This window comes from Ictidomys tridecemlineatus, chromosome 12, assembly GCF_052094955.1.
Source record: "Ictidomys tridecemlineatus isolate mIctTri1 chromosome 12, mIctTri1.hap1, whole genome shotgun sequence".
NCBI classification, from domain to species: Eukaryota; Metazoa; Chordata; class Mammalia; order Rodentia; family Sciuridae; genus Ictidomys; species Ictidomys tridecemlineatus.
Window position 1 is genome coordinate 26,983,061 of NC_135488.1, and position 27,918 is coordinate 27,010,978.

Below are 27,918 nucleotides of genomic sequence, written 5' to 3' on the forward strand. Positions count from 1 at the left end.
CTAATGTGTTAACTGAGAATCAGGACTGAACTGGATCATCTTCATTTTCTTTTCTCCCCCTTGTTCTATCTTTATTTTCCGTACTTTCTGCATTAAACCTACATTACTCTGTAACCAGGAAGAAAGGTTATTTTTACAGGGAGGTACAGATATCCTTGATCTCCTGTTCACCCTTTCCCTAGGCAGTGGTGAGTGACTGTTCAAAGAACAGCATTCAAATTTAGTGATTCTGAAACTGGAGAAATGATCAAAACATACAGAACATAGTTCAATAAGTAGATGTGTTGGCCAGCAGGTTTCAGAAGAAAAATCAGACAAAAGTAACATAAAATTCTTATCCCAAGAGAAGTGAGTAATTTTCTGTGCTTTTTTTTTTCCAAATGAGAGATTCTATAAATTGCCTTTGACTTTGATCCCTAGGCCACTTGATTTCAGATAACCCCAAGACAGGTTTTCATTTATTTGTGCTTGGTGTGTGGTTACATGTACCTGTCTAATTCTAAGTCTAAACATCCGGAATTCATTTTTTTTTAAAATATTGCTTTGAAAACTATTTCCCGAGTATATATTTTTAAATGAAATTTCATGTCTTTTCCTAGATGATTTCAATAGTTAGTAACATTTGCAAATATGTTGAATCTTTTTTAGAAAAGATAGTGATTACAGTCCCCTCTCAGTAGCTCTAGAACATTGGCTCCAGGACCCTCCTGTGGATGCCAAAATCCATGGATGCTCAAGTCCCTTAGATAAAGTGTGACAGTATTTGTATATAATCTACAATAACCTCCTGTATACTTTGTCATCTCTAGATTACTTATAATATCTAATAAAACGTAAATACTACATAAATGCTTTTTATTCTGTGTTATTTGGGGAATGCAGCATAGATGGAAAAATTTTGCCAAATATTTCTGATCTCTGGTTGGTTGCAACCATGTGTATGGAAGACAGACTGTACTTAGAAAACTGAATTCATTTGCAAGAGGACCAATCTTGAGTTTAACTATTAAGAAAAAATTTGCTAAGGAAACATAACAAAAGTCGAGAAATAATATGACAAAGAATTTTTTTCCTTTCATGAATTAGGGACATTTTCCATTGCTGTATGGATTTTTTTTTAATTGTTAACAATGCTAACAAAGCATAAAGAAAAATTCTCAATTCTGTCACTGAAGTGGATATCCCACTGGTGCACAGAAGAGCTGGGGATGAAGTGAGACAGAAGAATTACATATATGATTAAAAAACATACCAGACCAGGAATCTCTGAAAATTTCTTTTTTTCAAATACTGTAATAAAAGAGAATAAGTATAGAGGAATAGAAAAGACTGGGAGCTGCAAAGAAAACTCATCACGCCTAGTGACAGATTGGTGCAGTGAAGATCTCTGCCACAAACACAGTACAGCATGGCTGCCTGGTGTCCTGGAGTAAGCTTTTCCTCCCAAGATCGATTGCTGTCTTGTCATGAACAAATTTATAAAAGTGTGTTGCAGGGTTGCCCTGCTCAAATAAGGTTCACTGGTTACAGCACCCCTGCCAGAGCAGGGGTCTCTTTCTGGTGAGTAACTACTCATCTGAAGGCAGAGCATCCCATAGCAGGAGGTGTTAGCTGGGGGCTCCTGTAAGTAACTATTCTCAGTGGGCAGTGGGCATGCAGGCACTGAGACAGCATTACAGCTCTGAAGCCCTGACCCATTGGCATTTGATACATCAGCAAGGGGAGGCTAGCTCTACAGATATTTTCAAATGTCCAGGAAGCACATGGTATGTGTGTGTGTGGGGGGTAGGCTGTGTGCTTGGATGTGGTTTTATGAACTGCAATATGTATCCCCTGCCTCAATTCATAAATTGGAGACCTAGTTCCTGGTATGACTGTATTTAAAGATTGAAACAATTTTGGAGAGGTGATTAAAATTACATAATTTCACAAGGCTAAAACTGAGTTGCTGTTGTTCAAATTCCTCAGACTGGAGTGTGCAGTTATGGCAGCTCTACTGATCACTAGCCAGGCAGTGGTGGAGGTGATATCCCTATCTTTCTATTTGGAATCTGTGCTTTGAGGGTGGGTGTGGTATTCTGGCAGGCACAGCAGATGGCAGTGGTGTTCCGTGATTTTGCACACTCAACTAGCTTGCCAGGCTACAGCTCTAGTTTAGATAACACAAGGGTCAAAGACGAAAATATCAAGGTCCAGTCCTTTTCATGGGAAAAAGAAATTACCTTAAAGTGTCTACTAAATGTTTGCATTTCCCTAAGATTCGTATGTTGAAACCTAATCAGCAACATGATGGTGCTTTGGGAGGTGATTAAGTCATAAGGGTTCATGAATAGGTTTAGTGTCCTCAGAAAAGAGGCCCCAGAGAGCTCCCCTTCCAAAATGTGAGGACATGGCAAGGAAGTATGATCTGTGATCCAGAAAACAAGACCTCACCAGACCCCACCAAATGTGCAGGCACCTTGATCTTGGACTTCAGTCTCCAGAACTGTGAGCAAAAAGTTTCTTTTGTTTATTAGCCATCTTGTTCACGGTGTTTTATTATAGTAGCCGATGTGGACTAAGATGGTATCTACATAAACAGAAATTAAACTGGGATCTAGGAAATTAAATGAGACACTGTTTAAAAGGAGAAGAAAGTATTCTCAGGCATCTGTGTGTCTGTGGTCTAACTCTGTCTCCAATTTCAACAGTGATTTATTGCTATTTCAAGTCTAAACTTGAATCTTTGCTCCATGGCTCCTTGAAGTTTTCTCTTTCTCTGAGGCTTCCTGGGTGCATTTGCTGCTGTGAGCCTGGATATCAGAACTAAGGACAAAGCAGGTTAGCCTCAGACTGGCTTCAAGGCTATTATTTATACAGCTGTCATAACTGGCCCTTATCTCTGCAGCCCACTCTCAGCACAAGGCACAGAACCCAAGCTACCCTCTGCTCCTCATGAGGTGCTTAGGAAGGGAAACTTAACTCCTTTAGAGAGCAGGTAGCTGGCACCTACTCTTGCCAGTACACTCCTATCAGGATGCCTCATTGCAAAAGCACAGCAGATAAGAGTAGACACAGAGAATAAGGTCCCTGAGCATTTACAAATATATGAAACATCTCTCATACTGCAGGAGTTGCTTTCTGAGAGCACTATTTTATTTTTACTTTCACTAAGAATTTTATGGGTCAAGGTAGTGTAACTACCAAAAGTTAGAAAGAAATTTCAAATTTTTTTAGAGCATCAGAAGTCAGATGTCTAGGCAATGTCTGGAGGTGAACACAGAATAGAGAACTTGACCAGAACAATATATGGTAAATATAACCTAAAGCAGGGTACTCAACAAATACTCCTGATTGTCTGTCTCTTTATGAATGACTACAAGTAAATTAACATACTATTAGTCATCAAAAGTTAGAGGACATAGAACAGCCCTAATTGAGCATCTCTTCCAGGTTGTTCACTAGTCCCATGAACATTGAAAATGTGTGTTAGTCTACTTGGATATAAAAATTAAAAAAACCCAAACAAATAAACAACAAAATGACTTCATATCTTGCCTGCAAATCAGTAAGACTAACATTGGGAAACTTGTCTATGTGAAGTTTTTTTTTTTTTTTTTTTTTTTGATTAGTAAAGAGAGATAAGCAATTGTTGCCAAAATATGTAAAAAGACATACAGATTACTTTTTTGGAAATTTTTGCAAAGTTTCTTAGGTACTTGAGCAATAAAATTGATATTACAAAGAATATTGATGGTGTCTTATCTCCCTGGATTTACATGGTTTTGGCTAAAATTTGACTTAGGGAGAAATCCTCTAAGATGCATTCCCAGGAATTCTAATTTTGTGGAATATTAAGATTTTTAATGAAAGAGCTCTATGTTTAAATACGGGGGAGACTTGTATTCACCAGGCTTTTAATTTCTGTAAATTGAAGCTGTAACATCTACCAAAAGATAACTATTTCCAAGTATCCCTGGCTTGCTCTAAATCATCTGGAGACTTTAGACAAATCTAAACTCTATGCTTTAATAGTCACAGGGAACATGAGTTTCACAGGGCCACCACTTTCAATAACAGTTGGTGGATCCTTCATCTGCCTACCATGCTGTGCCCATCCCTTCATGCAGGAACCAAGATAAAAGTTCTACTCTCACTCTCTGAGTGGGGGCTGACCTTGCTGCTTCCCCTGGGTGGCCCTATCTGTGTTCTCTCCAGGTAACTGTAGGTATAATAAAACTATGAAACTCCTTCTGGTTTCTCTCTTTTATCTGTGTCTATCCTTACTCCTCTGCCTCACCTAAAGTAATAACGAACAGTAAAAACAAAACTTAATTAGAAAATAGTTTAACTTTTTTTTTCTTTTAGTACTAGGGATTGAACCCAGGGTTGCTTAACCAATGAGCAACATTCCAACCATTTTTATTTTTTTATTTTGAGACAAGGTCTCACAAGTTACTTAGGACCGACCTTGCTAAATTGCTGAGGCTGGCTTTGAACTTATGATCCTCCTCCTTCAGCCTCCAGTCTCTGGGATTACAGGTATGTTCTACCAGGCCCAACTGGAAGACTTCTTCTCTCTCTCTCTCTCTCTTTTTTAAAAATATATATATGTTGTAGTTGAACACATACCTTTATTTTATTTATTTATTTTTATGTGGTACTGAGGATTGAACCCAGTGCCTCACACATGCTAGGTGAGCATTTTACCGCTGAGCCATAACCCCAGACCCTGGAAGATATCTTTAATGCACTACTCTCACAAATGTATATAAATAAATGAAATAAAAGAACCTTCTAAATTTTTAGTGTTGATCTTTCTTGGCTTTGGAATTTTTTTTTTTTTTTTTGGTGGGGGAATATATCTTGTGCAACTGGAATTTCTGGGATCCCCTTTGAGAGGTGCTGTTTAGGAATTCTGGAGAGATGCTGATTATCTGTATGGGGGGAACATGGTGAGTCAGTAATTGTTTTCCAAAGAAATGAACCACATCATTGTGAAATGTAGTTAAACATTATAGTCCAGGGAAAGCTCAATTTCCAGCTGAACACTGACCTGCAGACTTTTCCTCTCTTAGGATTTAGTATATAGACACTGAAGAGTAAAATCTGAATGAACTTAACATAGTTTGTGGAGCCCATATATTTTAAAATCCATGTATCTTTTACTTTCTAATCTTTAAGAAAACTAAATGGCTTCTCTTAGGCACTGCAAATACAACCTGCCCACGTTGAACTAATTATCTTATCCCCACTCAACTTCCTGCAAGTGACATTTCCATCTACCCATTCATTCACACCAGACACCCATCTAAGAATCTACCACTCTCCTTCTTTTCCTGTACCATAGTCCCCTACCATACCCTACCAATCACATCATCTTAGCTTGTGTCATTTGTATCATGATGTAGTTCCTCTCCATCTTCAATATTTGTTTTAGTTCAGATCATCATCATCTCACATATCAATCAAATTAATTATGTCTTAAGAAGTTTTCCTTTTCTTAACATTTCTCCCTCCCAGTCTCTTATCCATGCTGATAGATTTGCCATTGTACTATATGAAGCAAAGTTCAAATTCCTTAATCTTTCATAATTGCTTTTCTATTATCCCATCCATGTTTGCTTTCTAATTTTCTCTGGTGTCCACATCTAGCACAGGATACAATTTGTTCACATTATTTTCTCTGTGATGTACTAAGTGTTTTTCTACTGTTTTCCTGGGCAACCTTATTTATACATCACTACCCAACATATAACTCTCTTTCAAGTTGAAGTTCAAGAGTGTTCCTCATTTATGGAAAAAAAAATCTTGGTATCTTTCCTTTCTTCCCCTACCAATCGGGAGTTTTATTATATTTATTTGTTCATAGGTTTGCTTTTCCCACTAAATGACAAGTTCTTAGAGGTAAGAGTTTGTTACCCATCTTAAAATCTCCTAAGATTTTAGGTAACACTTCTTACATCAAGGATAATTTTACAAGTGCTTATTTAATGAAAGGATCATCATTTCCTTTTGCACACAAAATATTATAAACTATGTACAGTATAAGAATCCTACCTGAGAATGATTGAAAATTCCCTCCCGTAAGTTAATCATCTCATACTCCCTCTTCCTTTCAGTATGATTGGAAAGTGAAGAAGAAGTAAATTCTCTTTGGATGTTTCCCCTCAAATCATCATTTAAGAAAGAAGTGGATTCTCATCTTCCCACCCCCCTACCTTTCCTACTCCCAACTCTGATTTTTCCTCAGAATGCATATGGCGGCATTAGCAATTACCCATGATAGGACCCAGAGAGCCTAGAAATACCTTTCTCAGGTCCTTCTAATTCAAATCCTTAGGGTTACTTACCACTTACCATGTTTTGAAGAGGAGAGAACAGTGGAGCCACTATGAGGTTTGTGTGAGCAGACTACTACCTTAACTCAGGATTAAGCAATCAGGTTCAATGATGAGATTCTGACATAAAGTTCTAGTCATTTGTATCAAATTGTAGAAATGAAAATGATATTTGAACATTAGAATTCCCAGAGACAATTCTCTAAATTAATCTGAAGTCAATTCTTCTAAGAATCTTAGTAACTATTGAAAATTGTTGATTGTTGAGAATTGTAGTCCTGGGTGAAACTAACAAGTTATTAATATCTAATAAGTGGTTTATTAAACAGAAGACAGTCAAATTAACCACATTAAAATTCACTTCCATTCCCACTCTCCCTTCTATACTCTCTCTAGAATTGTTATAAGAGTAGATTTAAAAAAAATATTTTGTAGTTGTTGTTGGACTTTATTTTATCTATCATCTATCTATCTACCTATCTTTCTATCTATCTATCTATCTATCTATCTATCTATCTATCTATCTATTTATCTATCTATCTATTGCGCTGAGAATCAAATCCAGTGCCTCATACATGCTAGGCAAGTTCTCTACCACTGAGTCACAACCCCAGCCCAAGAATAGATTTTTAAAATACCTTTCAATGAAAAGAAAAACTTATGTTTGCAAAATAAGAGATTCTCCATTTGTTCAATATGCTGATTTCTTTATAAAAATATTTTAGCCTGATAGGCAGCAAAAGCTCATTCCCTTTTCTAATGGTGTGTTGAGGGGTATTATCTCAAGACCAGGAAGGTTAGGTCAGAAGCAGTAAAGAAGCTTTGAACTTGAAAGAAACAGAATAGAGCTTTAGTACTTACAGCTGTGCTCCTCTTCAGTTATACATTTCACAACATAGCAGGCGTAGATGAACCCTGCCAGCTGAAACAAAACAGACATGCTTTAGACATCAGGCAAAAGCATCAGACAGGACCAAAGCACTCAAGGTAATGGTTTAAAGACCAGCAATTAACAACCACATTCAGGGTTCCAAAATGGTTCATCAGACTGAATCTTGACTGCAGTGTGAATTCTTGATTTCAGGGATGTCTATCTGCCTTACAAATAAATATATTGCTCTATTTTTCCACTGGTGTTTATGTATAAGATTTGTTCATTTCCAGGCAATCTAAAGCTTCAAGTAAAAAAAAATATGTCCATTCATTAATTGATTTAACATGTACATTTGTGCCAGTCAGTTTCTGCTTTACTTTTCTTTAGGTCAGGGCCCAAGATTCTGAAACTGATCTTTCCTCTTGACCACCAGAAAAATACTTAAGAGAAAAATATTAAGGAGATTCCATGGTATGTTGCATATACTTTTTGTAAGCAAGAAAAACTCTTATTTAGACCTGTAACAGGAACCAGGGCATATTGAACATATGAAGATGATATGTTAAAGGGATGAGATGGACACCTGTAAGGAATGAGTATCATAACAGTGCACTGAATTTGGGATTGCATGTATGTTATAATCCCTTCCAAAATATGTTGTAAAAAGACCCCAGTTGTCAGAAAAGCCCTTGCTTACTGATATTGGTGCCTTAAGGGAGTGCAGCAATGTCATTTGGTATCTATCCCATAAAATAGAGTTGTTTCATATTATTATGGTTTGAATTGGTGTCCCCTCCCCAAAAAGAAAGCTCACATGTGAGACAATATAGGAAGGTTTAGGGAAGAAAAGATTGAGTTATATCCTTAACCTAATCATCAAATTAATCTCTGATAGAATTAACTGGTAACTGGAGTCTGGTGGGGTGTGGCAGGAGGAAGTAGTTCATGGGTTGCATGGCTATGGGGTATGTATATTTGTATCTGGCAAATGAAGACCTCTCCCTCTGCTACCTGATCATATATCGAGCTATATCCCTCTGCCACACTTTTCAGCCATGATGTTCTGTCTCACCAGAGCCCTAAGGAATGGAGACAGCCTTCTATGGACAAAGATCTCTGAAACCATGAGCCCCTACATAAACTATTCTTCCCTAAATTGTTCTAGTCAGGTTCTTTTGTCATAGCAGCGAGAAAAGCTAACTAAAACAGAAATTGGTACAAGGAGTGGGGTTGTTGCTCTGACTGACTTGAACATGTGGTTCAGAAACTTTTGGAGCATTTTGGAATTGGTGGGAGGAATTTTGAGATGCTTTGCATTACAAGCTAGAAATGCTTTAGATTGTTGTAAGGAGAGCTTAATGGCCAATTCTGGCAGGAGCTCAGAAGACCAGAATGCCAATGGGACTGTGGACAGTGAAGACAGGACTAGAGAGGGTTCAGAAAAGGAGGACTCTATTGGAATTTGGACTAAAGGCCATTTATGTTGTATACTGATTGAGATGTTGTCTGAATTTTGCTCTTGTCCTGAGACTTTCTGTGGAGCTGATTTTAATCTGGTAGAAGAAATGTATAGGAAGCATAACATTCAGGAAGTGCCATGGGTATTGCTGGAAGCTTTTGGCAAAGTTTATTGTGATATTAAGAAGCACAGAGCAGAGCAGAAAGATTTGAGAAACTTGGACTTGAAAGCCAGGAGTAAAATTGGGCCTAGGGAAGTTGCCATTGTTAAAGACATTACTGCCACTAAAGAAATCCTGAAGATTTTTCCTGAAGACAATAAGAAAGATGGCTTGAGGGCAAGGCCACATCTATCTCAAGCTCAAGGGAGTAAAGGTGAAAATTCTCTTGAGACCAGTGGGACATGCTTCTTGCACAAGGGGGCCTAAAAAGTTTTTTCAACATGCTCAGCCACCCAGATACTCAGAGGCTGCTACATCCAGGGCTCCTGGAGGTTTGGCTACTGCTCAAGATAGCAGCAGACCTTGGCATCAACCACATGGTGCTAGTTCTGCAGAAATGCAGGATGCTGGATTTAGGGGCCCATGGAAGCTTCCACCAAGATTTCAAAGGAAGGCCTGAGAGGCCAGGCAAAGTGCAGCAGGGTCAGAGTTTGTGTAGGCACCCCCTGGGAAGTCAAGGTGTGAAGATGTGAGGAGGAAGCTGAAGCAGCAGTGGAGACCCTGAAGAGTAAGAAATGCCAGTTATTTGGGACATGGTCTTAGGAAAGCTGTAGAAGTCAAGCAGAGAGACGCCAACAGAAAGGCCACTTGGGCTGTAACAAACAAGCCCACAGGGGAGGAGCTCCACAAGTCCTTTGGAGGGAACATTAGGATGCCATGTGCCTCAGATGCTGGATATGGAGCTACAGGACTTGTTTACCCAGTTGGATTTTGGTCTTGCTTTGGTCCTATCCCCTTTTTTCTATGCCTCTAAGTTTGTCAATGGAAATGTTTACTCTTTACCATTATATATTGGACACTTATGAACTGCTTTTAATTTTATAATAGCTTACAATATGAGATTGCCTTGAGCCTCAGAAAGGACTTTGTACTTAAACTTTAAGCACTCTCAGAACTTTTGATACTATGAGGACTCTTGGGAATGGGCTAAATATATTTTTCATTGTCAGATGAGTGTGAGGTTTTGGGGGTAAGGGACAGATATATTATGGTTTGGATGTGAGGTGCCCCTGAAAGCTTAAATGTGAGACAATTCAAGGTTTGAAGGAGAAATGATTGAGTTATAGCCTTAACCCAGTCAGCAAATCAATCCTTGATGGGATTAACTGGATGGTGACTGGAGGCAGGTGGGGTGTGGCTGGAAGAAGTGCTTCATTAGGTCCATGGCTATCAGGTATGTCTAGCAAGTGAAGACCTCTGTCTCTGCTTTCTAACCATCATGTGAGCCACTCCCTCTGCCACACTCTTCCATCATGTTGTTCTGTCTCAACCTGAGCCCTGAGGAATGGAGCTAGCCTTCTATGGACTAAGACCTCTGAAACCATGAGCCCCCAAATAAATTTTTCTTCCCTAAAATAGTTCTAGCCAGGACCTTTAGTTGCAGCAGTGAGAAAGCTGACTAAAACACATATTCTATCATATGAGGAATATCTTTAATCTAATTCTGAGCTCCAATAGAAATAAACTAATGATATAATTTTCTAATAAGTAAAAAGAAAGAAAGGAAGAAAACAGTTTTAAAGAAAAGTGATTCAGTTTGGGAAATTTTTTTAAAGAGAGAGAGAGAGAGAGAGAGAGAGAGAGAGAGAGAGAGAGAGAATATTTTAATATTTATTTTTTAGCTTTTGGCGGACACAACATCTTTGTTTGTATGTGGCGCTGAGGATCGAAACCGGGCAGCACGCATGCAAGGCGAGCGCGCTACTGCTTGAGCCACATCCCCAGCCCAAGGGCAAATTCTTAAAGAAATATCTTCAGAGGTGATGATTACTTATGATGACATTTTAGCTAGGTATTATCTGCTGAGTACTGACCCCACATCATCATATTTAGTTGGAGAATAGGACATTAGGAAAGGCTGTAGTCTTCAATCAGGGAGTTCAAGCACAGGGGGAAAAGTAGCTGTCATGATAAGCTTAATGAAGATGTTTTACATTAGCTGACAGAGATGATCTGCAGGATGTGAGAAGAACATTTGAAGCAAGTGTTTAGAAATATTTGGAGCCAAAGAGGGTCATTAAAAGTATGTTAGAAAAATCTTCAATTTGGATTTGAGAGAGAAAGCATGTTTTGGAAGATTATTACTGTCTACCGAAGGGAACTGGTGTGGGATAAAATAGAGGTGGTCATCCTGGGAGAGAAGAGGAAGCAGCTTTGACTGGACTTGGGAGAAATAGCTGGAGAAAAAGGCCTACAACATGTCTTTCCCTTTTTTTTTGGATTTTGGAAGAGAGGACATGTATGCTTCCTGTCCTGATACCCCTCATGGGATGTCAGAACCAGCACACAAAATAGTGATCTAAAGAAGAGAACCAATGATGCTATATGAACAGAATTAGCTTTCTTTTTGAAAAATACATTAGAAAGTTTATCACATTTGCATGTTGCTTTGTAAATTATGTGTTGCTATTGGCAATAACATGGTAAAGGCAAGAACTACTCCTTTATATAATAGAATAATCAGAATCTTCATTTTTATGGTCAAAAATATTTTTAGAATACAGGATACTAGCTGAAAGTAGGGTCTTCTATTTTGCTTTAGTAAAGATTTAGTTGCGCTAATCAAAACTGCCCAGTGATTTTTGAGCATTTTCATAGAGACTACAGGAATATTTCTTAATCTTTTATCTACCACTGCCCAATACATTCAGTGGAACAGTCTCATGGGTACTTTGTCATTGGGTCTTGGATCTGGCTGTGGTTTGGTAAACAGGCTATGGATTTGGTTGAATCCCTTGAGTACTACCTGTAACTCTGCTCCTTTCTCCACATTAAATTCTTACTATATGTGGCTTAATGTTACCAGTTAATCAATAGGTTCTTTCTTCTTTTCAGTTTTAAGTACTTGTTGGATTATTTGTAATTTTTCCCTAATCACAAACTTTTCTTTTGATTCTTACTCATTACTTTGTAATGACAATCTAGGTAATAAGTATTGATAAATTCTGAGATGCAGGGCCAATAAGTTTAAACTCCTCATTAAAGTGTCGCTAGTCTCTAGATTATTAAGTGTTCTCTCCCTGAATACAGCTAAGGAACTGCACTCTGCTTATCAGTGATCTTTTAATTGTATTCAGTTGCATTCTTTAACTACCAGGGGAGCTCCTTTGATATAAAAGTAAGTCCCGCTGCATTTCATTACAAAAGCTTGCTGATTAAGAGAACTTTAGCTTTTAAATTGGTCACCTCTAAATAGAAGTGGAAATTTGTGCTCCCCAAATTAATCAAGATTCATAAACTCTTCTGTCTTATGTTTTTTCCTACACCATGTGCATTTCTAATTTAGTTTCAACTTTCCAACAGTAACTTATAAATTTACCAATACAAAGGTATTTCATTTCTAACAAATTTGAATGCTTTCTGTCATGTGCAATGCTAATGGTTAGCTGAGTGACAAAGATGAAATAAACGAAGATTTCTAAACCTTGGCACCATTGGCACTTTGGGTTGGGCAGTTCTTTGAAGAGGCTGCTGTGTTTTAGTATGTATAGCCAGTAACACCATATGATCAAGACAGAGATGATAAAAAATATCTCCACGTATCACCATATGTCCCTTAATGGACAAAAATGCCCCCCCCACTAGAGTACTGCTTTAGATTCAGTCCTAGTCTTAAGGAGTTTGCCATCTTGCATCAGGGCCACACATAATTCAGGGCCACACATAATTAGGTAAATCATCAAGAGGGAAGGAAAATATTGTATGTCTACCAAGTGAGAAAAGATAAACTGGATGGGTTCAGGAGTCAGTTCATTAATCCCATCACTGCCCTTGGAAGAATGTCATGTGTGTTTTTTCAGATGAGGTAAACTGGAACTTGCTTTTCCAGAGTAAGATCATCAAGCAGGAAAGATGTGGGCTATGTTCAGGAAAGAATGAAAGTTTCTGATGAAACTTTCTAATGAAAGTTTGTGGACTTCATGTTAGAAAACTGGAAATTGAACCTAGGAAAGCAGATTAGGCCCATCATCAGTGAGCTCTGAGTGTGTATTGAATTGCAAATCTAAGTATGCCATTTTCCTCCATAATATTTTCAATGAGCACTCCCTGAAAAAAAGCGTATTTTTCACAGAATACAAATTCTTCCTGAAGTGATGCTCAGCTTCTTTTCATTCCCCATTTCCCACCACTCCTAGTCAGAACTGGTGCCAGTAATGAGATGTTGGTAGTTTGTTGACAAATACAAGGTGGTTTCTCTCCCCTGTTTCTTCACTCATTTCCTCTTGCTGCCAACAAAGGATGCTAGTCCCCTGCACTTCCTCCTTCCTGGCCCCTCTCAGGCTAGTATCTTGAGTAATACTAAGTCAATCTTTAATGAATTAATGAATTTGAGTGTTGTTCTCTCCAAGAACCAGCAATCCTTTCACAGAGTAGATTGTAAGTTGGTACTTCTGAGATGGATCCAAAGAGACTGTAAGTCTTTGAGATGGAACAGAGAGGGCAAAGGGGAGGTGGACAGGATATTGTCTAAGAAGAGCTCCAGAAAGAGCTGGAAGATATAGATTTGTTTAGGTAAGGCTATTTAAGAAAGTAATGGGTACGAGGCAGAGAATAGTAATTATTGAGAGAATGTAATAGTATGGTCATTGGGAGGTCTGAACTCCTACAATTAAAGTGAAATGGTTTTAATTTTGCTTTTATTTTAAAACATAACTAGAAAAATTATGGAAGGTACACGTGGCTTAATACTATGCAAACAAATAATTATTCAATAAATGAAAAACAAAATATTCCACTGGTATTATTCCTTGGCAGAGCTTTTTTAAGTTTCAACCAAAGCCTGTTCTGTCTATCCAAAATATCAGGAAAGAGGCAGCCTAGAAAGATAGAAAATTAAAAACAAAACAAACAAAGCAACAAACAAACAAACAAAGAAACTTTACCTCTTCTTTAGCCAGTACCACTGGAAAACCAAGCAAAATTATGGTCCCTTTGCTCAGCTACAATGAAGAGTAGGGCACTCAAACATCCTTCTTGGTCAGGATTTTGTGGTTTCTGTGAACTCACACAGGAATCTTGGACTTTCATTCCAGTTAGGGAGCAGGAAGATCCCCCTTTCACCAGCCTGAATCCCCAAATTACCAATAGTCTGTTGTTCTGCTAGCTGCATTGCTTGCTGTAGTAAGCAATGTGTGGCTGTTTGTGGACGACCTCATGCTCCCAGCTCTCGAATCCATTTATTATATATTCCCAATATCTGAAGGGTGAGGGAGTCCAGACTGGCTCCATCTGGTGCAGATGCCATATTACCAAATGACCTTTAGCTCATTATAATGGCAAATCAAACATGCCCACCAGTGCTGTGACATATTCAGCCATGCCCAAATCAGGGAAGAGGCAGCACCTGGTCACTGAAAATCTCTTTTCCTTCCTGTGAAAAGCTCTGAGGACAGCTTGTATATACTTTTCATCCCTTTATAACCCAGTTCTAGTACAAACACAGATCCTAGACCTGCTCAGAGAGAAGGTGTATTTACAGCATGAACTTCCCATCTCCACTTATCGTCCAGTGAATCAAATTTCCTGCTTGCACCCAGAACTTCTTGGTTATTTATGAACAGTACTGAGTAGGAATAGATACTCCAAATTTAGTCACCTCCTCATCTCCACACCCCAGGGTAAGCAAAAACCCATAGGGGATCTAGACTTCTAGCTTCACCCAGGAGTGATGAGGCATCCTTCTTGTCCCTACCTAGGTGGTGTCAGTGGAGCTTGGTAAAGAGTCACAACTTTCACCAATTCCATAATGAGACCAATGCTGTAATGAGACCAATCTTCTTTCCCTGTAGCATCAGTGAAATCCACCTGGAAACAATAACAAGGTACTCTTATCCCATCCAGCCATGGTGATATCAGTGAGGGGTTTGTGTAAAGGAGGAACATCATTGTTTCTCAGCCTTAATGAAAAGAATTTCCCGCCTTGAGACTCAATGGAGGCTAATTGAGGAGCCTCAACTTCTCTCCCTACTTGTCAAGAAGGAGTCAATATCTCTCCTTCTCCTGCCAAAGCAGTAGCAGAGAAATCATCTAAAGCAGAAGGTTTAATTGAGATCAAAAGTCTCATAACATTCTGCCCCAAATTTCCATGTCTCAAAGAAAAATTACCCACCAATATGAGAATAAGAAGAATCTCAAAGTGAATGAAAATATAATCAATAGAAACTAACATAGTGGTGACAGAGATATTAGAATTATAAGACAAATATTTTAAATTGGCTATCATAAAAATGCTTCAACAAGTAATTATAAAGACACTTGAAATGAATGAAAAAACTGTCTCAGCAAATAAATAGAATGTATAAGGAAGAACAAAAAATTATAATGGGGGCTGGGGATGTGGCTCAAGCGGTTGTGCGCTTGCCTGGCATGTGCAAGGCCCTGGGTTCAATCCTCAGCACCACATACAAATAAAATAAAGATGCTGTGTCTGCTGAAAACTAAACAATAAATATTAAAAATTTTTCTCTCTCTCTGTCTGTCTCTCTCTCTCTCTCTAAAAAAATAAAAAATAATGATCAAAATTTAAAAATTCCACTAATAAATGGGGGAGATAGAGGAAAGAATCTGCAAATCTGAAGATAAAACAATAGAAATGACCTAACCTGGGCAACAGAGAAAACATATAGGGAACTTAGGAGACAGCAGATAATAATGGAAGATCTACCATTTGTAACTTGAGTTCCAAAAGGAAATAAAGAGAATAGCTCTGAAAGAGTGCTCTATGAAGAATAAAATGATGGCATTTGCAGGTAAATGGATGGAGTTGGAGAATATAATGCTAAGTGAAGATAGGCAAATTCAGAAAACCAAATGCCAAATATTTTCTCTGGTATAAGTAGGCTGATTCATAGTGGGGTTCTGAGGGGGAGCATGGGAGAATTAGACAAATTCTAAATAGGGCAAAGGGGTTGGAATGAAAGGGAAGGGCCATGAGGGTAGAAAAGACAGTGGAATGAGATGGACATCATTACCCTAAGTACATGTATGGAGACATGAATGGTATGAATATACTTTGCATACAACCAGAGATATGAAAAATTGTGCTCTATATGTGTAATAAGAATTGTAATGCATTTTGCTGTCATATATAACAAATTAGAATAAAAAATAAAAAACAGATTCTGATGCTTAAAAAAGGTGCTCTACGAAATAGTGTCTAAACATTTCCTTATTTGAAAAAGAGATAAGCTCATGAATTCAAGACACTGAGTGATTCCAAACAGGAAAAACCTAAAGAAATTTACACCAAGATACATTATAGTCAAACTTTGGAAAACCAAGGATAAAACTCTTGAAAGCAGAAATGGAAACATTTTTGTATAGCCATTCTGCAAAACAGAAATTTTCTTAAGAAACTAAACATAACTACCACATGATCCAATAATTGCAGTCCTGGGCATTCATCTGAGAGAAATAAAGACGTGCACATAAAATTTGTACACTAATGTTTATAACAGCTTTATTAACAATAGATAGAACTGAACACAACCCATGTGTAAGTAATTTAAAAAACTGTGGTACATCTGTACCATAAAAAACTACTTAGCAATAATATGGAAGGGACTTCTGATATAGGTAACAACTTGAATGACTTTTCATAGAGTTGTAGTAATTGGAAAAACACAGTCCTAAAGTTTTTTATATCATTTAATTTCAATTATATGATATTCTTGATATTATAAAATTATAGATATGGAGAACATGATTAATGGTTGCTAGGGACTATGGAGAGATAAGAGTTAGAAGGGAGTAGATATGGCCATAAAAGAGCAAGATGCAGGATCCTTGCACTGATAGAACTGTTCTGTATCTTAACTGAATCATATCAATATCAATATCCCAATAGTGATAGTATTTTGTTTTGCAGTTTGTTACTATTTGGGAAAACCAGGTAAAGGGTACACAAGATACCTTGTATTATTTCATATGGTTGCACGTGATATACAATTATCTCACATAAAAAAAGACGTAATAGAAAATACTATATTTTAGGGTATGATTATTTTTGTTAAAATTTTCAGTAACATAATTTCTAAATTATAAATATATTTAAATAGAGTAGATATACTTTTTTTAAGTACAAAGACTTATTTTAAGTTTGAACCTTTAAACCAGTGTTGAGGTCTATAATAATTTTGATGTTGTTACAGTATGGAATCATTATTCAACTTTCTTTTTTGAGTGAGGCTGGAGAGAGGACCTGGCAAACACTACTTCTTTTTCTACACTTATCTCATATTCTAAATAAATTAGTTCTATGTTTCATTTAAATTAAATAATCCATTTTTGTTCTAAATTCATAATTCATCTGCTCTGAGTCCATGCTTTTTGTAGAAGGAATTTGAACAGAAGGATATTATGCACTCACAAAGTACACTTTTAAGTTGCAGATAATTTTTACTTGCTCTTTTTCATCTTATTCCATTTACATAATTTGAGATTGCTTCAGCAAGGGGATTTTATTGTGATCATATCAGTGTTATTAATAAAATTCTTTTTTATGAAATATTTTATTATGAGACTTGTATATCATCTTGGTTGTCCATCAAATGATTCTTATCCCATTCTATTCCACAGGCTGGACTACTGTGGAGCATGTTGCAAATTTTCTTTGCTACAAATAATCCAGGTGCAGCTATCAACTTACAATAACTCATGGCAGATTGCCTTTAGGGCTATTGTTAATGTTCACAGCCTACTGGGTCAGAAAAGCTTTTCAGAGGATAAGAAACATATCTCAATACCAGCCTTTAGGTATTGTGTTGCATCACCAAGCATGACTGTATTCAACACCTTTTGAAAGATTAAATACAACTAGACGTACATGCAAACTTGTACTATCTACTTAAGATTGGGAAATGGACTGAACCAAATGCTAACACTGGCTTAACCAACCACTCCCATTATAACTTGATCTCTGGAGACTGGTAGATTTCTTCATTTCTTCAAACTTACCAAAAAGTTACTCAATTTCAAATGAATCTAACATATTAGTACAGTTGGCAGAGCAGAAAATATTCAGGAAAGGCGAATGATGGCTAATAAAATTTAAATGTCATCATGGCTATCATTTCTTTCAGATATTAAATATCAAATTAATTTTAAAAACTATCAAGTAGTAGTTAAAATATTCTATACATGCGCCCATTGGTAGGTGGTCAAAGAAATGACTCTGCCACAATATGCCTTCAGTTTTAGTGGTAGGGAACAAAAGGGAGTCTTGATCAAAACTTTTAATTGAAAATAATTGGGAAACATAAAAATCAACTAGTCACAACACCTATTTATTTTAATAGTAAAGCTAAGTTTTTATTTTATTTCAGTAATATGCAAAGGGAATCCTGATTTACTTATGATGAATCATTTGAAACAGAAAGCACAATTTCAAAATCTTCTATGAAATGTAAAACAATCAATACTGTCCTGTAGAATTCCTGGACAAAATCAGTACATAACTCCTTTAGAAGCAAATGGTACAAGAAACATTATATTTTTTCTCACAGTTAACAACAAAACTATAGCAAAATTAGTTGGATGAAAAGTAAGACATTTACAAAAATACATTAGCACAAGTTGCTATGCTAACATTAATAGATAAGGCTAAAAATGATCAGAATATTTCATTGGCATGAGTGTGCTGTTCTAGTGATGACAATTGGGGTATTAGGCCAAATTACTCCTAAGGAATCAGGAGGGATCAGGAGAGTAGATTATTTGTATTATAATTCAAGTTACAGAAATAATGCATTAAGTATGTTCCTTGGATAGGCGAAAGATACTAAAATAAATCAACTTTTTAAAAAAAAATTTAATTTTTTTTAGAGATGCGAGAGTTGGACATAAGGAAAATGTAGAATACATAATGCACTTGGGATTTCAACATGTATTACACAGGTATATTTCAAGAAACTAAACGAGATGACTTCATGAGAATATAGTGCAGAGACCATATACTGGATCTCTACCTGATTAAATACAGAGGCTCTGAAAAGAGCACTAATGCAGAAAGGGGAAGGCGGTTTCCACAGGAATGCTTAGGTATCTCACCTTATGTCCTGTCCTTTATGACATTTAAAAATTCCTGAAGAACTACAATGATCTGATGATAAAATTTTGTAATAGTATGAAGGATTCTAAACAAGCAATGTAGTCCTGAAAAAAATAATTACTTTATTTAGAAGATGGGAGGTGAATTGCCTCACTGAATTCCAGACTTGCCAGTCTTAGCTGGCAGAAATGTGCTCAATCCTGGTACTGCAACTGAAGAGACACTAAACAGAATTGTGACCACACTATGAAAGGAGCTAGGGGAACATGCTGTTATGAGTGTAGTTTCTGGCTCACAGAGTGTTCTCAACAAACACTGGGTAGTGGATTTTCCAGTGCCAGTTTTTGGTTGACTGCTTCTTGGGAACAAGATTAAAAACCACATTACTGCTCTGTGCACTTCCTCGTAGAGATTTTAATAATAGGAGTAAATTATCATTGTTGAGTAATAAAAATTTGGAAATCACAAGTCTGTTCAGATATTTTCTATGCAAATAAAATGTTAGACTAATGTTTTTAAAAGGAAAAAGTGAACATCCTTCCATGATAATTAAATATACTTCCATTTGTCCATGTTAAAGTAACTGTGATAAAATATAGTAGCTTATTTTATATTTGAGTGATGATAAATAGGACATTGACTTTGTCTCTGAGATCCAACACCTCTGGGAACCATCTGGTATTCCTAGAATAAGACAGATGCATATATGTGGCTATAAGGCTATGTGTAAGCACAAGTTGTTCCTTCCAATTTGATCCAAGAACACCAAGGAGGCTACAAACCCCTAGAAACCTATCCTTGGAATAGTCCTGTTGTTCTGTTGTTATCTTCCAGACTAGAAGTTGACTTCCATTTAAGTGTTTGTTCAAAACACAAAACAAAACAGGAGCTAAGTCAAGAAATGAGCTTGCAAATTAGAAATTTTATAAGGCAAACTATACATCTGACCTCAGACATTCTTGCTGACTCTGTTGTTGCTTGGGCATGGTCAGCTAGGATGTTCCTGTGGCTTGGAAGCTCATTCCAACCTCTCATAGCCCAGTATTCTTGCCCTAGGCTGATTGGATTTATGGTGGAATGTAAGAAAACACTGTTATCCCACCTGAGTGAATCTTCATAAGGTATTTCTTCTTTTGGCAATATAATGAGTGTCATAAGAGGTGTTAAATGATATATGAATTTGATTTTTATAATCTTATGTACCCTTCCCTTGAGTATTCCACCAGTTTCACCTGTTGGATAAGTTAACAATACTGTGTAAGAGTGAAAAACAGTTCTTTGGATCTGTAGACATGGGTTCCAGTCTTCTTATTGTCTTGAGACAGCACATCATAACTCAAAGGAGTTATGTACTGATTTTTCCAGGAATTCTATAGGACAGTAGCTATTGTTTATGGTTTATAAAAAATAATTTGTCAGTTAAAAATGTACATTATTAATTATATGAAAATGGTGCCAATATGAATAATGCTCTCACTGAACAAAACATGAAGTAAAAAGGAAATACCAAAGAAATTAGCTAGAGAGAAAAGTTGCTTTAAAATGTTACAATATTATTAGGGTTTTGGAAATACAGTTAAGTAGCAATCTTAGAGCAATTGGTCCCTTTGCCATGACATCTGTGGGAATAAGCTTTTTGAGCTATGAACAGGTATTTTATGTGGCACTCAATGAAACTTGCTTCTGAAGCAAACCACTTGCTGCAATTTGTGGCCATGGAAGATGAACGGGAGTGAAGGTGGTAACAGAAGTAAGAACTCCCAGAGGGAATAAGATGTGAATTTGGGAACACATATATTTCAAGACCAGTTTTATTTTCCCAAAGAAATTTTAAGAGGCACAATACTGAATCAGAGGACCACTTACAAACCCTGTCAACATCGCCCATGTGTAGCAGTATAATCTAGTTGGACTGAATAATTTTGGAGTTGGAGCTTGGCTACGATTGGTTTTCTTCACTGTCTCTTTCTCATCTGAGTTTCCTCCCCCGTCATATACATCTTCTTTATAAACTATTGCCAATATGAGGGTGAAAGAAATTGGGCAAAATACCTCATTATAAAAGTATTTCAATAATTGCTGGTGACATAAGACATGACTAATATCATTTAGGAAAGTACAAACTGCAAAAAGCTGCAAATTATTTGTGTGTTTCACACTTATTTATTCATCTAGTTAGTAGTGCTGGTGATTGAACCAGGATATTGAGCATGCTTGGAAAGTGTTTTACCATCATGTGTTTTATGCTTAAATTTCAAAGCCAGCCAATCATGTAGTCAATCATTCATATCCTGGTTACAGATGGAAGGTAGAAAGCAATAGGAAAATGATTACTATTGCTGGACATCATTATCCAATGTGCATGTATGAAGAACTCGAATCGGGTGTCAACATAATTTATATACAAACAGAGATAATTATGGTATATATCTGTAATAAGAATTGTAATGCAAAAACCAAAGTACATGTATAAAGCCATGAATTGGTGTGAACATACTCTATATACAAAGATATGAAAAATTGTACTCTGTCTGTGTAATAATAATTGTAATGCATTCCACTGTTGTGCATTTAAAAAAAATAAATAAAACTAAAAAAAAAGCTGCCATTATTGAAATGCTCAATGTATTCTGGGATGTACTAATAATATCTTTACAGCTACTGGCTCATGAATTCATTCTAAAACTAAAAAGAGAGCACCTGTCATTATTCATGATTTATGAATAATAAATCTGAGGCACAGAAAAATGATGTACTGTCTCAAGATAATAAGAAGACTCGAACCCATGTCTACAGATCCAAAACACTATGTTTTTCACTCTTACACAGTATTGTTAACTTATCCAACAGGTGAAACTGATGGTACACTCAAGGAAAGGGTACATAAGATTATAAAAATCAAAGTGAATTCACATTAGAGTCTTTAAAAACATTAGAGTCTTTAAAAACACATTTTCCTAGTTTTCCATCTTGGAAACTTGAATATTGAAATTAGTGTTGATCTTTGAATTAGCAGAGTTTAGAAAAACCAGAAAAATTTGTAGTAGGATACAAACCCAACAATTTTTCTATCCACTAATAATGACTGAGCAAAATCAGAAATGCAATCCCATTCATAGTAGCTGCTAAAAGAATAAACTCTCAAAGAATAAACCCAACCAAGTATGGGAAAGTCCTGTGCAATGAAAATTACAAAGCACTGAAAAGAAATTGCAGAAAACTAAAAGATGGGAAGAGTGTCTGTGTTCATGGTTAAAATGGTTGTATTTTCCAAAACAAACTATAAATTCAATGTAGTCCTCACCAAAGTACCTATGACATTCTTTACAGAAATAGAACAATCTTAAAGTTCATATGGAAGAACAAAATACCTGAATACCCAAAACAACCTGAACAAAAAAGAACAATACTGGAAACACCATGATTCTGATTTCAAAATATACTACAGACCCATAGTATCAAAAACAGCAGAGTATTGGCATTAAAAATACATAAATGACTAATGGAACAGAATAGAAGAGCCAAAAATAAGCTCCTGCATTCTCAATCAACTGATTCTCAAAAAAATGTGCCACAAATATACATTGGAGAAAGGATCGCCTCTTCAACAAATGATTCTGGGAAAACTGGATATCCACATGTAGAAGGTAAAAAACTGGACACCTGTCTCTCACTTGATATTAAAATAGGCTCAACATGGATCAAAAGAATTAAAAAGCTTCCACACAGCAAGAATACAGCAGGGTTAAGATACAATCTACAGAATGGCAGAAAATATCTAAGAGAACAAATATGCAGAATATATAAATAGCTCAAGAAATTAATAAAAAGCAATCCAGTAGAAAAGAGCAAATGATCTGAATAGACACTTTTCAAAAGAAGAAATACAAGTGGCCAGTAAGCATATGAAAAAATGTTTACTTTAGTTAGCCATCAGGGAAATGTAAATGAAAACAGCAAGGAGATTCCATCTCACCCCAGTTAGAATGGCTATTTCAAAAAAAAAAAAATAACAAATGCTTATGAGTATGTAGAAAAATGACACCCTTATAAAACTGTTGGTGGGAATGTAAATTAGAACAGCCACTAGGAAGCCATCTGGGTGGTTCCTCAAAAAAAAAAAAAAAAAATTGAAACTACCATATGATCCAGCAATGCCACTGCTGTATATATATCTGAAGGAAATGAAGTCAGCATACAAAAGAGAAACCTGAATACAGATGTTTATTGCAGCATTGTTCCCATAGCTAAGATACAAAATCAGACTATGTGCCCATCAACAGACAATGGATAAAGAAAATATGGTACATATACACAACAGAGTATTGTTCAGTCATAAAGAGGAATGTAATCCCTGTTATTTGTAGGAATTATGGATAAAACTGAAGGACATCATATTAAGCAAAATATACCGGACCTGGAAACAATATTGCATGCTTTCTTTGATATGTGGAAACCAAGAAGAAAAAATAAAAAAGATGATCTGAAAGTAGAAGAGGGACTGTTAGGATATTAGTGATTGAGAAAGGGGTCTGAGAGAGGTGGGAGAGAGGGGAAGGAGGAAGAAGGTAGAAGAAGGGTAAATGGAAATGGAAATATCACAGTGAATCCCATTAATCTTTACACCCAGTGTTTGTAAATAATAATAATAAAAATTACAAAAGAAACCCGTAAGAAACAACTTGGTCCGTGACCAGACAAACCACAGAGGCGTTTAATGCCACTTGTGGGAAACCTGGGAATATAGGAGGACTAGAGTGATCCTCCCACTCGTTTAATTACCATTTCAGAACTCTTTCCGTGGTTCTGACTCATTATGATTTTATAGCCCTCCTCTGAATTTTTACACATGCTTCTGTGCACCAGAGTGGGCTTCTTATGCTAGAAATATATTGGTGAGCCACAAATTACATCCAGCTTACTGCTGGTGAGCAAAGTGAGCCTCCCCTCAGGTCGGTAGTCATATGGTGGTATGGTTTGAAGAGCCTGAAAATCTTATAGATTGCTGTCTTTGCTAGTAATATAAAGAACTGATAACGAAGTACTCAAGGACACACATAATTGAGCTCAATACTACCCTTTAAGTCCCAACACTGGTGGGTCCCCTTTGCTATTCCATATTGAATCTTTAGCAGTTTTCTCAATTAACATGCCATACTTTTTAATATGGTGTTTTCCTACCCAAGTTTTAATGTGGTGTTTTCCTGTCACTCAGTGAGTCCCTCCATGAAATATGGGCTATTTGCAAGCTACTTATCAAGGAGGCACCTCCTAAATGCCAAAAGGTATATAGATTTGTACTACCCACTCTGTGCTCACATAGTACCCCATTCTCATACAACTTAATTCATTTTATTGAAATTCATTTTTATATATTAATTCTTTAATTGGGCCATAAGCATGCTTGAGTACCTACCCCCAAATATTTCTTTTATCTCATAAAATTCCCTGTTGACGCCCTCTTGCCACCATTCCCCCAATTCCCACACCAGTCACCAGGCATCCACTTCCACTTTGATAACCATGGAATAACTTCATTGGCTCTTGAAGTATATACAAATAAATATTATTTCTCTGTGTCTGGCATCTTTCACCTGGCATATATTTTTGAAATTAATCCACAAGAGTGCCTATATCAGTAATGCATTGCTTTATTTCAACTGGCATTCCATATTATGAATATAAATGTATCAATGAACTTTTTCTACATACCACACCACACTAAAACCTAGTCATTTGAAACAATAGTCATTCGGTTTTTTTTTTTTTTTTCTCATTGTCCTGTGGGCTGAGTTCAGTTGGAGAGTTCTTTTGATAGCCTTTGTTGGTTGACAATGAATCAGCTAGGCAGCACTTTTTCTAGGGGTTGGTGGATCGTTAGGTAAGGTTATGAGGCTAAGTGAACCACAACTTTGTCATCTCAGACATTAATCCTCCATCAGCACAATCTGCATTTGCTCACCTTGATGTGGCAGGTTCAAGGAACAGCAATAGTATAGGCTGCACTTTTCAAGTCTCTGAATTATGTTTGCTATCATCCCAATGTCAAAATCAATTGGGGACTGTTTTAGCAAAAATCTCCCATGATGCCATAGTTTGTTTATTTATTTATTTATTTATCTCACTATTCTTTGTTGAAAGACATTAAGATATGTTTGAGCTACAATGAATAAAGTAGCTCTAAAAAGTATTTTATGGATATTTTTGTGAAATTATATTTTTCACGCTCTTGAATACCTACTAGTGGAATTTATGGGTTAGGCTTTCAAGGATGAATTAGTTCCTAAGTCCAGTTAGTTCCAATAATGTATCCTGGACTCTCTAATTTAAATCATTATGCTTTAGGATTTCATGATTAAATTGTGATGGAAAGATAGGTCTCATGTAGTCCTAGAGTGAAGATAAATACAATCAAAACTATATAGGCACTTTAAGCTCCTAGGAAAAATCACCAGGTACTCCTTCGCCTCATCTCTAAATGTTTGTCACATTCTTACTCTGTTCAGCTCTCCCCTCAAGAAGAAAGGTAGATAGATTTTTATCCCCAGTGTGTATTGATTGGTTCAGACAGTTTCTGTTGCTGTTTTTCATTAACTATACAGAAGTTGAGAAATGCTAGTTCATTTAGCATTTTTTTAAAAAAAAAAAACACTTTCTAAAAGAGAAGTTTAAATGTAAGCATTGGAATTGTTTCTCTTACCTCCTCCAATTTTAAAAGTCCTTTAAAAATATTTACCTATTCTTCACTAGAATGTAGTGTTCATATGTTCAAGCCCTATTTTTTTCCTATGTTTATTTCAGACTAATTCCATCTAGATGATCATTTCTATTTTTCCCCTCCTATTTATAATATCACTAAAGTTTTCTCATGATATACTAGTCAGAAATATCAGGGAGAGTACATATTGACCAATTCCATTAAAGAAAGAAAAGAGGAGAGCAAACCAGAAAGAAAAGGACCTGATAATTTGTAGAGATATGAGAGACAGAGACACTGACACTGCTGCGAATGATCCCTGTGCAGGGATTTAAAAAACAATATTTAAAAATTACAGTCAAGATGCCGTAAGACCATGTTTTCATTCTTTTAATGTAGCTTATTAGTATCTACGCTGACTTATGGTTTTCCTCTACGAATTCCAGGAAAGCATGTTTTACGTTCCATTATGTTTCTAATTACATTTGAAACGATACAAAGGAACAAGCTCTTTATAACCACAGGATCAGGGACAGAGAGCTGTCTGCATTTTTTCTTGCTTTTGAAGATGCTGTCATTATTAGTTGTTCTCCCAGAAAAGTGTGTCTTGATGACAATCTAGCTGCTCACTTTACCTTAATGACTTCAGAATTGTTGAAACTTCATTACTGAATGTCATTGCTCTGGGTGTGTGTGTGTGTGTGTTTTAATAAAGCAAAAAATACTGGGGAAAATGAAATTCTGCTGATTTTCATGATTTTTATGAAGGATGGCTGAGATCTTCTAAAATTAGTCCCTGTCTGCTTCTGCAGATCAATTTTCTAAAATCAGACAGTTTAAGAGATATTTTTTTTATATATCTCACTTTTCCCCTTCACTCCAAAAGTCCACATTTAGAATTTGTGACTAAGTGTGATTCCTTCTAGATCACTTCCTTCAGGGAGCTGCTACGATTCCCGGCTACTTATAACATCACTTTACCCTGTCTAGGCCATGTTTAGCCTTAGCAGTTTCACAAAAAGCAGGAACACTTTGCTGCTCTGATGACTGTTTCCAATCTGAGAGTATTGGTGAATAATTAACATTTATGTAATACTCATTCTGTTAATCCAAGGCCTCACAGTTACCTTATGAGAGGGCATTGTTATTATATCCTCCTTAGAGGTGTGGAAATGGGGGGTTAAAGAAGTTAAAAAGCTTCTTCACAGCAAAGGAAAGGAAACAATCAAAAACGTAAAGAGAGAGAGCCTGGAGAATGGGAGAAAATCTTTGCCACCTGCACCTCAAATATAGCACTAATTTCCAGGATATATAAAGAACTAAAAAAAAACTTAACACCAAAACCCCCACAAATAACCCAATCAATAAATAGGCAAAAGAACTGAACAGAAACTTCTCTGAAAAAATATGAATGGGCAACAAATATATGAAAAAAGGTTCATCATCTTTATTAATTGGAGAAATTCTGCTGATTGATAAATGCAAAATTAAAACTACACTGAGATTCCATCTCCCTCTAGTCAGAATGGCAATTATCAATAACACAAGTAACAATAAATGTTGGCAAAGATGTGGGGGGAAAGGTGCACTTATATATTACTGGTGGGACTGCAAATTTGTGCAACTGCTTTGGAAAGTGGTATGGCAATTCCTCAGAACACTTGGAATGGATATACCATTTGACCCAGTCATTCCACTCTTCAGTATATAGCCAAAGGATTTAAAGTAAGTATACTAAAGTGATGCCTGCACATCAATGTTTATAGCTGCTCAATTCAAGGTAGGTGCCCTTCAACAGATGAATGGATGAAGAAGTTGTGGCATTTATACACAATGAAATATTACTCATCCATAAGGAAGAGCAAAAATGTAGCATTTGCTGGTAAATGGATGGAATTGGAGACTATTATGCTAAGTGAAATAAACCAATCCCTAACCCCAAAGACTGAATGTTCTCTATGACATGCAGATGCTAACCCACAATAACAGAGGGAAGGGAACAACAGAAGTTCAGTGGATTAAACAAAGGGCAATGAACAGAAGGGGGGAGGGATAGGAAAGACCATGAAATGAATTAGACATAACTTTCCAATGTTCTTATATGAAAACATGACCAGTGTAACCCCACATCTGTACAATCACCAAAATGGGACACTATACTTATGTATGTATGATATGTCAAAATAATTCTACTGTCGTGTATAACTAAAAAGAACAAATAAAAAATTTAATAAAAGAAATATGATGTCCATAGTTAGAAAAAATACATATGGAGGTCTGACAAGCTACTAAGATGTATT

The 27,918-nt window shown here is 36.4% G+C and overlaps 1 protein-coding gene across 1 annotated transcript in view; it reads right to left on the reverse strand.

Annotated features, from left to right (window-relative positions):
• LOC144368933 (sodium/potassium-transporting ATPase subunit beta-1-interacting protein 2-like) overlaps positions 1-27,918 on the reverse strand; it is a 565,595-nt gene continuing 537,677 nt past the window's right edge. The window contains exons 5-7 of the mRNA XM_078027889.1: positions 7,182-7,242; positions 1,253-1,290; positions 1-108 (exon numbers count right to left, since the gene is read on the reverse strand). Coding sequence (XP_077884015.1) covers positions 1-108; positions 1,253-1,290; positions 7,182-7,242 — 207 coding nt within the window. The remainder of the gene's footprint in view (positions 109-1,252; positions 1,291-7,181; positions 7,243-27,918) is intronic.